Source organism: Paroedura picta, chromosome 5 (assembly GCF_049243985.1).
Source record: "Paroedura picta isolate Pp20150507F chromosome 5, Ppicta_v3.0, whole genome shotgun sequence".
NCBI lineage: Eukaryota > Metazoa > Chordata > Lepidosauria > Squamata > Gekkonidae > Paroedura > Paroedura picta.
Genome location: NC_135373.1, coordinates 59,487,253 through 59,504,115, shown reverse-complemented (window position 1 = coordinate 59,504,115; position 16,863 = coordinate 59,487,253). Strand labels below are relative to the sequence as shown.

The window sequence follows — 16,863 nt, the reverse complement described above, 5'->3', positions numbered from 1 at the left end:
TTTCTTGGCTACCTGCCTAGCACCAGTTCAGTTGTCTTTTTTGCATTGGATATTTACTTGCCCTCTAAGGCTTTTAGCATAAGTTCCTGGTACACAAGAAATTAATTTTTAAAGTATTTCTCCTATTTCATTGGGCACATGTTAAAATGGAAGAGGAACATGTTCCTGACCCACCCTGAGCCAACTGGGAAGGGTGAGCCATGAAAATAAAATAAAATAAAATAAAATAAAATAAAATAAAATAAAATAAAATAAAATAAAATAAAATAAAATAAAATAAAATAAATAAATAATAATAATAATAATAATAATAATAATAATAATAATAATAATAATATGAGCCCTTTGTGAGCAAAAAAGTTATATAGGCTCACAACACAAAGAGGTAGTTTTGATGTTAAGCAGGGGAAGATATTTTTCTCTTAAAAGAGGTTATAAATATGAAAAAGGGACTGCTCTACTAGTAGAATGAACAAGGTATTCAATGGGCATGTGTATTGTTTTGATGTAAAAGAGTAAGATTTGTGTCCAGTGGCACTTTAGAGATTGTAAATAACTTTAATTCTCAAAATCTCATACCTTGGAAATCTCCTTGGACTTTCAAGGGCTACCAGACTATTTTTAAATGGCAGCATATTACTTTGTAGGGAAGTGAGTAGTCTCACATTACTGCCACCCTTTTCAAAAGAGACATATATTAATATATTTGCAAGTTTATTTTAAAAAATCTTTTATACCTCTAAAACAAAACCCAAAAAAGACTTAGTTGATGGAAGGGGAGAACTTGTGTCTGCAGTAACCAGTAACACTTTTACCATCAGGGAGCCTTCAGTGGGACAGAAAAATGTACAGAGAGTAGAACTGCTGTTGATACAGTCCCTAAAGAGATTATAACCCTCTCCTACTATTTTTTATCTTTGGATAACAATTTGTTCAATCCAGTAGAACTGTTTGTAACTAAACATCAATCTTTGTCAAGCAAGATCTGTAATTCTAACATTTGAAACACGAATTATAAGCTATATAAAAACAAAGGGGTTACCCATTGAAAGTCCAATTATCCTGTATGGAATACAGCAAGAGGCAATAAAAGCTGCCCACAGGGCAATATACAGCTTCTGAGTTGTTTCTGGCTGGACCCACATAAACAAGCTGCGGGGGGAAACACAGAAACAGTTAAACATTATATAGTATTTAATAACAATATTGTGTCAATTCAAGTATTCTAAAATGGTCTTCCGCTAGGTGTATGCATACATAAGTGTATGCAGACATACACTTACTTTTTAATTTTTTCCAGTATGTCTGACATCTTGCCAAACAGGTTCTGAAAATAAGAAAGAATAATCTTGAAATATAGACACTTTGCTTCTATGTAAACTAAACCAAACAAGGTTCCTACTTATTAAATCACGACTAAATTTTTCACATACGTGAAGCTAAATTATACTGCATGAGACCACACTTTGACCCAAACCAATCTGGTCTACTCCAAGCCCTATGAAGATAGGACCAAGCCCTATGAAGATAGGTTGAGGGACTTGGGAATGTTCAGCCTGGAGAAAAGGAGGTTGAGAGGGGACATGATAGCCCTCTTTAAGTATTTGAAAGGTTGTCACTTGGAGGAGGGCAGGATGCTGTTTCTGTTGGCTGCAGAGGAGAGGACACGCAGTAATGGGTTTAAACTTCAAGTACAACGATATAGGCTAGATATCAGGAAAACATTTTTCACAGTCAGAGTAGTTCAGCAGTGGCAGTCTTCAAGCAAAGGCTGGATACACACTTTTCTTGGATGCTTTGGGCTGATCCTGCATTGAGCAGGGGATTGGACTAGATGGCCTGTATGGCCCCTTCCAACTCTATGATTCTATGATTCTAACTTGCAGCAGTTCTCCAGGGTCCCAGGAGAAAATCATTTATATGACCTCATCTCTTTACCCAGAGATGCCAGGGACCAAACTAGGGACCTTTAGGTACAAAGAAGACCAAACTAGGGACCTTTAGGTACAAAGAAGAAGAAGAGTTGGTTCTTATATGCCGCTTTTCTCTACCCAAAAGTGTCTCAAAGCAGCTTACAGTCACCTTCCCATTCCTCTCCCCACAATAGACACCCTGTGGGGTGGGTGAGGCTGAGAGAGCCCTGATATCACTGCTTGGTCAGAACAGTTTTATCAGTGCCATGGCGAGCCCAAGGTCACCCAGCTGGTTGTATGTGGGGGAGCGCAGAATCGAACCTGGCATGCCAGATTAGAAGTCCGCTCTCCTAACCACTACACCAAACTGGCTCTCAGAGACACTCTACTGTTGATAGCCCAAGTTCTGTCATTCACCTGACCATTGCAGAGCAGAAAAGAAACTGAATTCCAATTATGGAACATGTAACCCTGCAGCATACTCCCAAATTCTTCAATCATAACTAGGAAATCAGGAATGTTATGGCTGCACTCGGCCTTTGAGAAAACAAAATTGTGTTGGGATTTTTTTTAATGTGACTATGGAAATAAGCAGGTTGGGGGAATCCAAACCCTAACTGCTACATTTTTTCCTGTGAAAAACATCCAATTTAATATTGTACCTGTGCTTTCTGTGCCACATCCAGAACAAGCTGGAATTTTTCTGACACTGTAAGGTCTTCCTTTGGAGGTTCCTGTCACAAGATCAAATGTCAGAAATTAAGCTTTTCAGATGTAGACATTTCCTGTACACTTTATTATTTTTTTTAAAAGCTTACACTACATTTCAGTTATCACTGGAAGCTCAAGGCTGCTTACAAAAGCAAAAATGCATACATCAAATATCAATCCCAGTACTCTATCACAACAACTAAAGCAACAGAAGCATCGTCAAATGGACAAAACACAGCCAACACAGACAGAGCAGCCTGCAACATTTGGTGAGTTGAAAGAAACGTTTAGTTTTACTGAGTTCCTGGAATGCTAAGAAGGTCACAGCTTGGCTGACATAGTGCTGTTTATGTCAGCCAAACTCTGACCTTCTTAGCATTCCAGGATGAGCACTGAAAAAAAATACACCTTACTTCAGACTAGCTCTGCTTAGGATTGTTGCATCCTAAGCAGGTCTACATTGAAGTAAGTTGTGTTTTTTTTTCAGTGTTCTTAGTATTACAGTCACAGTCTAGTATACTGTTTCATTCATATGGGGCAGCCATGGAGAAAGTCCAAGATTGGTTGACAGCCAACTTAAATACCCATCCAGAAGATCCCGAGGTGACAAAGAAGCCTCATAAAAACATGTAGGGAGAGCAATTGGGAGGGGGGATCTACAATGTAAGTTACTGTGGTCAAACATAGTATATTCCTAAGCTATTACTGCAATCCCCCTTCAAGGATCGCTGCCTTGTTGTGGCAAGGGGGCTTGCGTAGTTCAGTGAAGCTATGAGCTATGCCGTGCAGGGCCACCCAAGACGGACAGGTCATAGCTGAGAGCTCTGACAAAAGGTGATCCACTGGAGAAGGAAATGGCAAACCACTCCAGTATCTTTGCCATGAAAACTCTATGGACAGTTCCAATAGGCATAACGATATGACGCCGGAAGATGAGCCCCTCAGGTCGGAAGGTGTCCAATATGCTACTGGGGATGAGCAGACGGCTAGTACGAGTAGCGCCAGAATGAATGAAGCGACTGGGCCAAAGCCGAAAGGACGCTCAGTTGTGGAAGTAACTGGTGGCGAAAAGACAGTCCGATGCTGTAAAGATTTTTATTCCATAGGAACCTGGAACGCCAGATCCATGAATCAAGGCAAGCTGGACGTGGTCAAACAAGAAATGACAAGACTGAACATCGACATTTTAGGAATCAGTGAACTAAAATGGACAGGAATGGGTGAATTTAATTCAGATAACCATCAGGTATACTACTGTGGACAAGAATCTCGCAGAAGAAATGGAGTAGCCTTCATAATCAATAAGAGAGTAGGAAAAGCAGTCTTGGGATACAATCCCCAAAATGACAGAATGATCTCAGTTCGAATCCAAGGCAAACCATTCAACATCACAGTGATCCAGGTCTATGCCCCAACCACTGCTGCTGAAGAGGATGAAGTTGATCAGTTCTATGAAGCCCTACAACACCTTCTAGAAGCAACGCCAAAAAATGATGTGCTTATCATCATGGGGGATTGGAATGCTAAAGTAGGAAGCCAAAAGATAACTGGGATAACAGGCAAGTTTGGCCTTGGAGTACAAAATGAAGCAGGGCACAGGCTGGTAGAATTTTGTCAAGAGAATACAATGGTCATAGCAAACACTCTTTTCCAACAACCCAAGAGACGACTCTACACATGGACATCACCAGACGGTCAACACAGAAATCAGATTGACTATGTGCTCTGCAGCCAAAGATGGAAAAGTTCTATCCAGTCAATAAAAACAAGACCAGGAGCTGATTGTGGTTCAGATCATGAGCTTCTTGTTGCAAAATTTAGGCTTAAATTGAAGAAAGTAGGGAAAAGCACTAGGCCACTCAGGTATGAACTAAATCATATCCCCGACGAATACACAGTAGAGGTGACAAATAGATTTAAGGAATTAGATCTGATAGACAGAGTGCCTGAAGAACTATGGACGGAGGTTCGCAACATTGTACAAGAGGTAGCAACTAAAACCATCCCAAAGAAAAAGAAATGCAAGAAATCAAAATGGCTGTCTGAGGAAGCTTTACAAATAGCTAAGGAGAGAAGGGAAGTGAAAGGCAAGGGAGAAAGAGAAAGATACACCCAATTGAATGCAGAATTCCAGAGAAAAGCTAGAAGAGATAAGAATGCCTTCTTAAATGAACAGTGCAAACAAATAGAAGAAAACAATAGAATGGGGAGGACCAGAGATCTTTTCAAGAAAATTGGAGATATGAAGAGAACGTTTCATGCAAAGTTGGGTATGATAAGGGACCAAAATGGTAGGGACCTCACAGAAGCAGAAGAGATTAAACAAAGGTGGCAAAATTATACAGAACAACTATACAAGAGCGAGCTTAACATCCCTGATGACCACAGTGGGGTAGTTACTGACCTGGAGCCAGACATCCTGGAATGTGAAGTCAAATGGGCCTTAGGAAGTCTGAGCAACAATAAAGCTAGTGGTGGTGACAGCATTCCAGTTGAACTATTCAAAATCTTAAAGGACGATGCAGTAAAAGTGCTACACTCAATATGCCAGCAAATTTGGAAAACTCAACAATGGCCACAGGATTGGAAAAGGTCAGTTTACATTCCAATCCCAAAGAAGGGCAATGCCAAAGAATGTTCAAACTACCGCACCATTGCACTAATTTCTCATGCTAGCAAAGTTATGCTCAAAATCCTACAAGCTAGGCTCCAGCAATATGTGGACCGAGAACTTCCAGAAGTACAGGCAGGATTTCGAAGAAGCAGAGGAACTAGAGATCAAATTGCCAACATACGCTGGATCATGGAGAAAGCTAGGGAGTACCAGAAGAACGTCTACTTCTGCTTCATTGACTATGCTAAAGCCTTTGATTGTGTGGAGCACAACAAACTGTGGCAAGTTCTTAAAGAGATGGGAATACCAGAGCATCTTATTTGTCTTTTGAGAAATTTATATGCAGGTCAAGAAGCAACAGTGAGAACTGAACATGGAATCACTGATTGGTTCAAAATTGAGAAAGGAGTTCGGCAAGGCTGTATACTGTCGCCTTGCCTATTTAACTTGTATGCAGAGCACATCATGAGAAATGCGGGATTAGAGGAGTCACAAATTGGGATCAAGATTGCAGGGAGAAATATCAACAACCTCAGATATGCAGATGATACCACTCTAATGGCAGAAAGTGAAGAGGAACTAAAGAGCCTGTTGATGCGGGTGAAGGAGGAGAGTGCAAAGGTTGGCTTGAAACTCAACATCAAGAAAACAAAGATCATGGCATCCGGCCCTCTCAATTCCTGGCAAATAGATGGGGAAGAAATGGAGATAGTGACAGATTTTATTTTCCTGGGCTCCAAGATCACTGCAGATGGGGACTGCAGCAAAGAAATTAAAAGACGCTTGCTCTTGGGGAGGAAAGCTATGGCAAATCTAGACAGCATCCTAAAAAGCAGAGACATCACCCTGCCAACAAAAGTGCGTTTAGTCAAGGCTATGGTCTTCCCAGTTGCAATGTATGGCTGCGAAAGTTGGACCATAAGGAAGGCCGAGCGTCAAAGAATTGAGGCTTTTGAACTCTGGTGCTGGAGAAGACTCTTGCGAGTCCCTTGGACTGCAAGGCGAACAAACCGGTCAGTCCTAGAGGAGATCAACCCTGACTGCTCTTTAGAAGGCCAGATCCTGAAGATGAAACTCAAATACTTTGGCCACCTCATGAGAAGGAAGGACTCCCTGGAGAAGAGCCTAATGCTGGGAGCGATCGAGGGCAAAAGAAGAAGGGGACGACAGAGAATGAGGTGGCTGGATGGAGTCACTGAAGCAGTAGGTGCAAACTTAAATGGACTCCGGGGAATGGTGGAGGACAGGAAGGCCTGGAGGATCATTGTCCATGGGGTCGCGATGGGTCGGACACGACTTCGCACATAACAACAACAAATTACTGCAATACAGGAATCATTTGCAACTCGATATTCCTGTGTGGACAAGCTGATCCAGTTGCGAATCTCTGCTCTAGTTAAATAATAACACAATATCTGCCAATGTGTGAATGCAACCTTAGCATCTGAGGACCATATGCAACTTACCAGTATCAAGTTGTCTTCTATGTAAGTCAGACTAAATAAACGTCATGCCTATTACTTCTTACAATAAGTCACCTTTAAACACAGCACTATCTCAAATAAAAAGACAGTGTTTAATGTAGTCTAATTCAAAAGAAAGAAATTGATTTTTTTTTATTTGTCAGGAAAAGGAAAAACAGTGCTGATGTGAACATGACTTCCAAAATGTACATCACCTGGTTCACATGGTATGCACATATGCTTTGACTGTGATTTTTCCCCCAAATCATTTTGAGCCAGGTTTGGGAAATGTTGGCGCAAAGAAGAGGAAAGTGGGCAATCAAGAGATGACATTGTACATACTAGTGGGAGCCAAACTGCAAACAAAACCTCTGTGAGGAAGCAACTTGCTATCAATGTCTTTCAGTAACAGGCGAAGACTTGTTTTGGTCTGATGTTCCTTCAATAACCCTTCCATCCTGCCTTATGTTTTATTTGCTGCCTTGGTGTTTTGTAGATGTATTTCACCTTTTGTTTTAATTGGATGTACTTTTATAATGTTCTGTTTTTCATTGTTAGCTGCATTGGTGGCCCTGATTGAGTAGAAAGGCAGGATACACATTTTGTAAATAAATAAATCTAACCCTTCTATAAAGTGGCATTATGTGCAAAATTGAAGTTTTCAATAAAAAGCATGAAAGGTTTTTTAAAAATGTGATCATAGAAAGCAGCCAAGTTGATTAGATAAAGGAAAATTCACATCATTAATACTTGGTTTTCAGGTATTTTCAAGTTATCTTAAAATATATAAACTTACAATGGGTTCAGAAACTTCAGGCACAATACTCCACTGTATTCTCCACCCCCTAAAAAAAAAGGGGGGCTGCTTTAAATGTTTTCCATATGGCTCCATAAGAACAGAAAACAAACAATACATTTAAAAAGCAACTTGTGTGGGTAGCAAACATCTTTCTAGTCTATTTTTGTATTCCCCCACCCCAAGGCAGCTACAGTTTCAAAGTCAGCCCACCTTATAGAACCATACTGTTCTGAATATTCAAAAGGCTGAAGTAAATCACAAGTTTAAAGTAAATAATTTGCATGTTTGTTCTTGACCAAGGAAACACTGCATCAACTATGCAAAAACATCATTCAATGCATTTCATGCTCATCAATCCTTTTTGTCACAATAAGCCAAAATTATGGCATCACATTATTTCTACACAAACAACACTCACTTGCTGCCTAGATCTTTATAATTAAGGCCTTTTTATCACAGAACAGCTTTTTATCACGAAATTGACACTGCTCTGATCAAATTTGGGGCATGCAGTAAGCAAATGAAGCTCACTTGGAGCCAGTGACATTTCTAAATTTCTAAAATTTAAATAAAGGCAAGAGAATGGTCACCATAATTGTATAGCACACAGACCTATCACACTCAGTGAACAGAGTTAAGAGACTTTTGCAATCAACCTAGCATGTCTGGAAGATACAATAATATTCAGACTATCACTCTCCATGAGGAAAGGAAGTAGCAATTTAACCATCATAAAAACAGGACTGACATTAACTTTTCCATTAGTATGGATGCTTGCAAAATGCCAAAGGCAATGATGATTGAAGGGCGTACTCCAATTATTATATTTTTAAAAAACTGGACAAAACAAAATTTTGGGGTCATGTTGTCTACTTAAAATGGTGAACCAAATACCTCATAAACCACCCTAATTTCTAGATAATATTCTAAAGTACTTTTCTACTACAATTTGAAACAGGGATTCCAAACCAGGGGTCCATGGGAGTGCAGGAGCTCCCCTCCTGCCTTGATCAACTTGGCCACAAGCTAGAGAACTGGCTGCTTCCATTGCTCCCCCTCTCCCCCTGCCAAGAGTGAGCTCTCTCATGGTTTCTGGGCCTGGGAGGTGGCGGAACCTGTATGCCTACTCTTGCCTTCAATGCCTCCTGTCTCTATGCAAGCCTGCCAATTAATGTAGGGTGGTGATGGCACTTCCGGTGACATGTCACATCTGGGGTATGTGGCAGGGAGGCATGGCCAGCTGACATCAGTTCTGGGGCTCCTTAAAGCCTAAAACATTATTTCAGGGCTCCTCATCGGTCAAAAGGTTGAAAAAGGCTGGTTTAAAAGTTAACCTTTGGCTGGAAGAGCAGAACAAGGGATCTACATTTAGTGCAACACAAATGTTCTTAGGTAACAATTATAAACTCTTATAACAACAAAATATAAAACAAAGAGATTACCTGGCTATGAGGTAATTTAGAGATAACCTCAAAATTGCTAAAAATAAGAACATAGGAATGGCCCAGCCATGCCATACAGCATTCATGTAGATCTACAGAATTTAAAAAAACATTAAAATTAAGGAATTATGTTTTCATGCAACAACCATACTAAGAATCATATTTTGAGGCCATAAACACCATTTAATAAGAACCTACTATTCCTAATTAGCAGACATTCCAAAAATGCTTGGAGCTTTAGTCTCTCAACACATACCGTATTTGCCGGCGTATAAGACGACTGGGCATATAAGACGACCCCCCAACATTTCCACTCAAAATATAGAATTTGTTACATTACATTACAGTACCTGTCATTGTCACCATTGTACAGCCGCAGAGCAACTGCAGCGCCTCTGGCCCGCCTCTGCATCTCCCTGTGACCGGCACTAGTGCGCAAGTGCGAGCTCTGCGTAGACAAGGGCGGGGCGGAGATCCGCTGCTTTCTGCCGAGAAAAACGGGCCAGTCGCCCTGAAAGGGCTGGAACCCGTCTCGCTGCTAATGCTTGCCGCAGCCACGCTGATGACCCGCCTCGACCGCGCTGGATACCGCACGATACTGGATGGTATGTAGAATGAGGTGGGCGGGCATCGGGAGGCCACTATGGGCAGCTCTGTCTATCCCAACTGAAGTGCACCTGGCATATAGGACGACCCCCCCCCCCCACTTGGAGGCATGTTTTTCAGGAGGGAAAAGTAGTTTTATACGCCAGCAAATACAGTAGTTACATTACAGGAAAATATTGACAAGTTTTGTTTCAGTCCTATAAAACAATAACCATTAGAAATACATTGCCAATAAAGGAAATTATTGTATTCATACAACTCTGTGACACAAAAGGACAATGTAATCCTGGTAGTATAACAACAGCTGAAAACTCATACAGAAAAGATACCACCAAAGAAAGATACCACCAAATGACAGGATAATTCATGTGGTTGCCATTCATTTTCCTGTGGTATTCAGATAGATGGAATTCTGTGTCACAGAGATCACGGAGTTGTCCAAAAATGGCAGTCCAATGTCAATACCCCACTTTGTTGCTTCTTGTTCAATATGAGTGATTTAACGGTTGTATACCCGAGGCAGGAGTTATTTTGGGGGGTATAAGGAGGGACTGGACAGGCTGCTGCTTCTTCCAAGCTCAGCATATTCATTCAGAGTTCTGTGGCAGACCCATACTTTTCCCTGCCCACATCCTGAAAAACAGGGTTACACTTGCTTGCAACTGTTGTTCATTGACTGGTCTTCTATGCTGGTACAAATGAGCCTGCACTCTTGCAGATCACCCACTCTCACAATTTCTAGCTCTTTCTAAAATTTGAGAGCAATCCTCTTTGAGTGGCAGCTTGGTGTGGAGAGCCAGCTTGGTGTAGTGGTTAGGAGTACGGACATCTAATCTAGTGAACTGGGTTTTGATTCCCCGCCCCCCATATGCCAGCTGAATGATCTTGGGCTCACCACTCATAAAGCTATTTGGACTGAGCAGTAATATTAGGGCTCTCTTAGCCTCACCTACCTCACAGGGTGTCTGTTGTGGGGAGAGGAAAGGAAAGGTAAGCCACTTTGAGACTCCTTCAGGTAGAGAAAAGCGGCATGTAATAACCGACTCTTCTTCTTACCTTCCAGTACATGAATACGTGCCCCAGAGAGTATTATGATCTAGTAACACCAATCAGTTAAAGATTCCTTGGCCATAAAGAAATACATCTGGACTCGACAACCTGCCTGGTAGAATAAGATCCCTGGAAAGTACAGGGCCCTGATGGAATTTGTCAGGTTCTGCAGGGCCTGCAAGATGGCGCTCTTCCACCAGGCCTATGGTTCCAGGCCTCCCTCCTGTTTCTTCCTCCTCAATCTTCTCCTCCTCTCCCTTCCTCAGAAAACACCACACCTGACTAATTAAGCTTGGTGCTGATTGCAGTTTTATTGTTTCTTGTTGTTTTAAAGTGCATTGTTCTGTTTTTACAGTTAATCATATGTATAATTTATATTATTCTGTTATTTAATATGTTGTTCATCATCCTGAGATGATAAATCGGAGAGGGGTGGCATATAAATTGACTAATAAATAAAAACAATTCAATGTTGGCTATTTCCCACCTAAACTGGCTCATGATAGAGGAGAGCATTCCCCTCTTCACTGCCATACAGAAAAACTTACACAAGATCCCACAAGGGGAAAAGAGGAAGGGACGTGTATTTGTTCAAAGACCATTTTATGAGCCACAGTTACAGGTAAGTGCAGCCCTGCTGACATCCTCATGGCTTCTGTGCAGTCCCACATGGGAGATTAGCAAGCCCACTTACTGCAAGAGGTGGGTGCGGGATCCTCCATAAAACAAAGACCGAAGCACTAATTTCCCCGTAGCTGCATCACTCCTGGTGTCAACATCAATGGCATAATGCTTCACAAAAGTGGAAGCAAATGACCAAATAGCTGCCTTACAGATACTGAGCAATGGTACCTTACCCAGGAGTGTAGCAGGCCCTGGCAGAATATGCCTTCAGTGGAAATATTAATAATATTAAATTTCTATACCACCCCTCCCCATATGGGCTCAGGGTGGTTCACAACAATAAAACATTCAGTAAAATCAGTTACAATAATAAAACTACAGTAAGATGCAATAAGATACAAGTTAAAACCCCATCCTCCCCCCTCCCCCACCATCTTCATGCCCTAAGTCAGCTACCCCAGAGATGACATCAAAATAGGGAGAGCCAAGAAATAGGAGGTAGAGGAAATGCCAATGTAACTTTGGACTGCCCTGGTCTCAGCCATAGGCCAGATGGAAAAGTGCCATCTTGCAGGCTGCAGAATTTTGACAGCTCCCTCAGGGTCTGTATCTCAACAGACAATTCATTCTACCAGGTTGGAGCCAGGGCCAAAAAGGCCCTGGCTCTGGTCGAGACTAAGCTCACATCCTTGGGGCAAGGGACTGGCAGCAAATTGATGTTTGTTGAGCATAGTGCCCTCCAGGGGACATATTGGAAGAGGAGGTACTTCAGATACACATGGTGCCTTAAAAGTCAGTCTACCCTGGATAACTCGGCTGGCTCCCAGTTGAATTCCAGATTAAGCTTAAGGTTTTGGTAACCACCTCTTAGGCCATACGCAGTTTGGGCCCAGGGTACTTGAGACTGCCTCCCTGCTTATACCCCTAAAAGAGCCTTGCACTTTGCCACCTCCAACTGGCTGCGGATCCCTGGCCCCCCAAAAACATGTCGGACCTCAACAAGGGCCAGAGCCTCTTTGGTCCTGGCCCCCAGCAAACGCTGGCAGGGGGCTCATGGGAATTGTAGTCCATGGACATCTGGAGGGCAGCACTTTGATTACCCCTGCTATAGAGCCATGCAATACTGCTTGGCTTTTATATACCACTTTGCTGAGATCTCAAGGGACAGTATTATTAATGAAAACTTCTATCATATATGGCAATCTCCTTTCTCTATCCAATGTATCCTATCACATTATTTTTCCTAATGTTAATACTGTTTTACAAATGAAACAACAAACCATAGTATCTACTGTTGTACTTTAATTCCTCTACTTAGTTTATTATTTCTTAGCCCCAAAATCTGCAACACAGCTACTTGGCAAGCTTAGCGGGCTAAATTACCATTACAACTGTGGCCAGTTGTCATAATGTTTTCTTCTATTTTGACCAAAAATCCTAGTACACATTAACAACTTACAATAAAGGCAATAGCAGAAGTGTAGATAGAATACCAGTCTGATAAGGCAGAAAGATTCTTCACAAAATTCGTAACAGGTTTGGCACCTCTCTCTACATAGAAGGAATAATACAACCATGTTATTGAGTAATGTTTTAAAGAATGCATCTCCACAAGTTTTATAGCTGAAAGAGGGGAGAAAACCCAGGATTTGATGGCTACGGATTCACCTACTTTTTGCCTCACCATGACATATCAAAGTTTTAAAAACTAAACAGAATTACACTTTTCAAATATAAGCCATCTGTGTTAACACCACAAAAACAGTCTCCTATTATTCTTTACTCATATTCCTACAATGCAATCCTAAACAGAAATACCCCTTCTAAATCTACTCAAGTTAATGGGCTTAGAAGGATAGAACTCTGCATAGGACTGTACTGTGGAGCACTTACAGAACTTCAGAAGACTTTGGGCCAAACTAGACAACATATTTCACATGAGCTCAAATCTAACTTACAAGCATACATGCCATTGGAGAACTAATGTTCTCAAATGGGTGAGGCAAAGTGGACCCAGTTTGCTATTCTGACTTGGCAAAATGGTGTGAAACCCCTCCTACTCTCCACACCAGGCTCTCAAGCAAAATCAGACCACACTGCTTTGGGGACAGTTAGTTTCCCAAGAGCAAATATGACTGCAAGTCAGGTTTGAGTTTCCCTGATGCAACTCTATACAATATTTGACACAAGAACTAATGGATCTACATCTCTCAAATAACCAAACACTTCCTACTGAAGGCATTGTGTTACAGGTGACACGAAAGTTCTATTGTGGCATTTCAAATAGTGAACCCCCAAAGTCAGGGATTTCTCACACTGAACATATTATAAAGAAGAGACAGGACATGGAACTATGGCATGTGGGGAGCCAACACAACTCCATAGTCAGATGGGTATGAGGGACACACTTTGTGCTCACATTCAAAAAGAGAATAAATAAAGACACAGCTGGTATTCTTGTGGTTTAAGGTATCAAGTAATAGGCTGGCACCTTTTCCAATTAATATAAAGGAACTCCAATGGTGATAAATGATTTTGAAAATTATCTAAATCAGGCGTAGTCAACCTGTGGTCCTCCAGATGTTCATGGACTACAATTCCCATGAGTAAATGTTGGTAGGGGCTCGTGGGAATTGTAGTCCATGAACATCTGGAGGACTACTGGTTGACTATCCCTGATCTAAATGACAGAATGTTGAAAAGATATGCAAGGGTAAGATTGTGTTTGGCCAGCAAGAAACAGAAAACAGAAAAATCTATGAGGGGTGGTATTGGACAATCCCTTGATTATTACCATATTCCTTAATTAGTTTCTACATTACACACCTTTAGTTTAGGTTAGGTTTTAACGGCATTTTTACGTTTGTTGGATTTTTAATACTGCAATTACACTGTGGTTCCTGAGACTAGTTATCCCAACTGCACTCTCTGAGATTTATAATTACAAGGAAAACCAACATAATTCTCTTTCTGCTTCTTTTCCTTCACTTGGCAAGAAAATAGTATGTAGTTATTTGGATTAAATTAAATACTTTGGTTTAATCCCTGACCTAGTTTGTATGCTAGAAGCATGAATAGCAGACTCCAGTTTTCCTACCCTTTCAGAGCAGAGCACCACAGGATGAGTTGGGGTCCATCTGTATGAGACTGAAACTTAATAACTCTTTGTGAAATCTGCAAGTTCCTCTCTTCACATAATACAGCAGAAAGACTGCTAATCTCTCCAGGTGGGTTCAGGGGATTGCCTATGCCAGCTCTGGGGCTCCATGGAGACCACAGGGGTGCACGGTGTCCCTACAGGGACACCGTACGGTCGGGGCTGGGCGGGCCAACAAGCCCGGCGCTGGCGATTATGTACAGTGCCGGCCCGCCGCAACCCCGGCTTACCCAGGAAGCTACTGAAGATCCTGCGGTCGCTTACCGTGGGCCTTCCGTATCCCTGGGCTGGGAAGCGCCCGCACTGGAGGCTGCAGTGAGCGTTATCGGTGATTTTAACCGAAGCGCTCCTGCCACCAGCGCAGGCATTCTGGCCTGTGCATAATGGGCCCATGTGTGGGCACTTCCTTCATGTGTTTTCACTGTGCAGGCAATTCAGCAGTCATGTGGAGATGAGAAGGTTGGCCCAACATATTGTACACATTCTCCCTACTGCATGGTGAGCCCATGCATAGATGTGTTGTTTGCATGCATAGATGTGAATGTAAAATAATAGGGAATTGCATGGCAGTTCAAAAGATACTATTGCTGCTTAATGCAGCATAATAATAGTAGGAAAACAGAAGGGTTTTTTTATGAGGGAAAAGAGATGGAACTGGTTAACTCACAATTTGCAACATACTACTCATGCAAAAATTTTAAAGTAATGTCTCAGTGTTGCCATATTACGTTACTTCTGTTTTAGATCTCTGCAATATTAGATCCTTAAGGTGCAGTTCATTTCCCATGCTGGCATAATTCTACATTCTGTCTCTTGTCAGTATCAAATCTGTGTGGATTGTGTAGTTTATAAAATGCACTTCAATATTAGTCTGTTCTTTTTCTGTATTATAAATGAATCAATGAATCAATGAATCAATGAATCAATGAATGAACGAATGAATGAACGAATGAATAAACAAACAGACAAACAAATGAACAAACGCCCCTTGCATAAATACAATGGCAGTGTTGAATACTTACTTAATCGTCTCATATTTTCAGTAAGTCTGTAAAATAAGTGGTGGGAAATATTACTTTGCTAGTTGGAAGAATAAATACATTTCTGTTTTCTATGACATATGTGGTACATACATGGATCTAAAATAGCATGTGCCATATGCCAGCAACACAGTATGAAATTATCCTAGGTACAACTACTGGGACCCTGACCTAGATAGTTCAGGCCACCCCAAGATGCCAGAAGCTAAGCAGGGTAAGCTCTGGCCAGTATTTGGATGGGAGGTGACCAAAGGATACCAGGGTCATGATATGGAGCCATGCAATCTAAACCTCTAAACCTCTCTTGCCTTGAATACACTACAGGAATTGACTGCACGGTGATTTGCTAGCAAAAAAATAATAAGTTACCAGGAATAAGTCAGGAATAGGAATTAGAAACAAAGCAACAATAAAGCACTAACGGTAAGAAGTACATATGAAACATAATCTAGACACTAAGGTTTCAGGCTAGTGATTTTTGCATCTTACAGTCAATACTTCTATCACTGTTTCATTTTCTTTCATACACTGCACAGTTTTTTCCATTAAGAGAAGTATAATTAGAATGTTTCAGTACAGTCTCATTAACACAAACTATTGTTACTAGCAATGCTTTTTAGTACTTAGTAGGGGTGTGGATTCAGTTAATCTAAGACATAAAAATACGTGAAAAATACTTTATTAGTATTTTTCAGGTATTATTTCAGGTATAGATGTGTGTGTGTGTGTGTGTGTGTGTGTGTGTGTGTGTGTGTGTGTGTGTAGCTATCAGGCATTATTTCAGATGGATATATATTTGCCTATCCAAAATGGCCAAGCCCAAAATATTCTGCAAAAATTCAGGATGTTTTGGAACCACCAGATGGCTGCATTTAAAATAATCTTAAGGCTCTTAGTCCCCTGGTATTTAGGTAACAAAAAATCTTCCAACAGGCCTTACCTTCTAGCACTAAGTGGCTCTTCTGTTTCTACTGTGTTTTCTTCTGGCTGAAATCTGAAGTCTTCAATGTATTCCCCAAACTTGTCATAAACCCATTTCTGAACTCTCGAACACATCATGTTGCTACGTTTATCTAACGATAAAAAACACAATGCTTTGAATGCATCTGAAAACTGGCGTACATGTATGCAATTTATTTTGCAGACAGGATTCTCAGATTGCAAGAGTAACAGTACTGAATGACCTTTAAGTACTGGCACAATACTTTCTAGACTGAACATTTCCTGTGACTGAAGATTCTAGTCACAAGATCAATTATCATAAGAAAGCACTCCCACACCTGATTGCATTGACATGAAAGTTGTTTACCTACCAAACGGTGAATTCCAGCATCTCACCTGGAGACCAACAAGCAACTTTTAAATTAGCAACGAGCACTGTGATTTAGTATTTTGTAGAAGAGTTGGTTTTATATGCTGCTTTTCTCTACCAGAAGGAGTCTCA

At 41.1% G+C, this 16,863-nt stretch overlaps 1 protein-coding gene across 6 annotated transcripts in view; it reads right to left on the bottom strand.

The window, feature by feature from the left end:
- GRAMD4 (GRAM domain containing 4) overlaps positions 1-16,863 on the bottom strand; it is an 87,703-nt gene that overhangs the window by 15,952 nt on the left and 54,888 nt on the right. For all 6 annotated transcript variants that reach the window (XM_077338239.1, XM_077338240.1, XM_077338237.1 and 3 more), the window contains 8 exons: positions 16,360-16,492; positions 15,402-15,427; positions 12,682-12,773; positions 8,943-9,034; positions 7,498-7,546; positions 2,576-2,647; positions 1,284-1,327; positions 1,043-1,152 (listed from right to left, as the gene is read on the bottom strand). In XM_077338239.1, the coding sequence (XP_077194354.1) occupies positions 1,043-1,152; positions 1,284-1,327; positions 2,576-2,647; positions 7,498-7,546; positions 8,943-9,034; positions 12,682-12,773; positions 15,402-15,427; positions 16,360-16,492 (618 nt within the window). The remainder of the gene's footprint in view (positions 1-1,042; positions 1,153-1,283; positions 1,328-2,575; positions 2,648-7,497; positions 7,547-8,942; positions 9,035-12,681; positions 12,774-15,401; positions 15,428-16,359; positions 16,493-16,863) is intronic.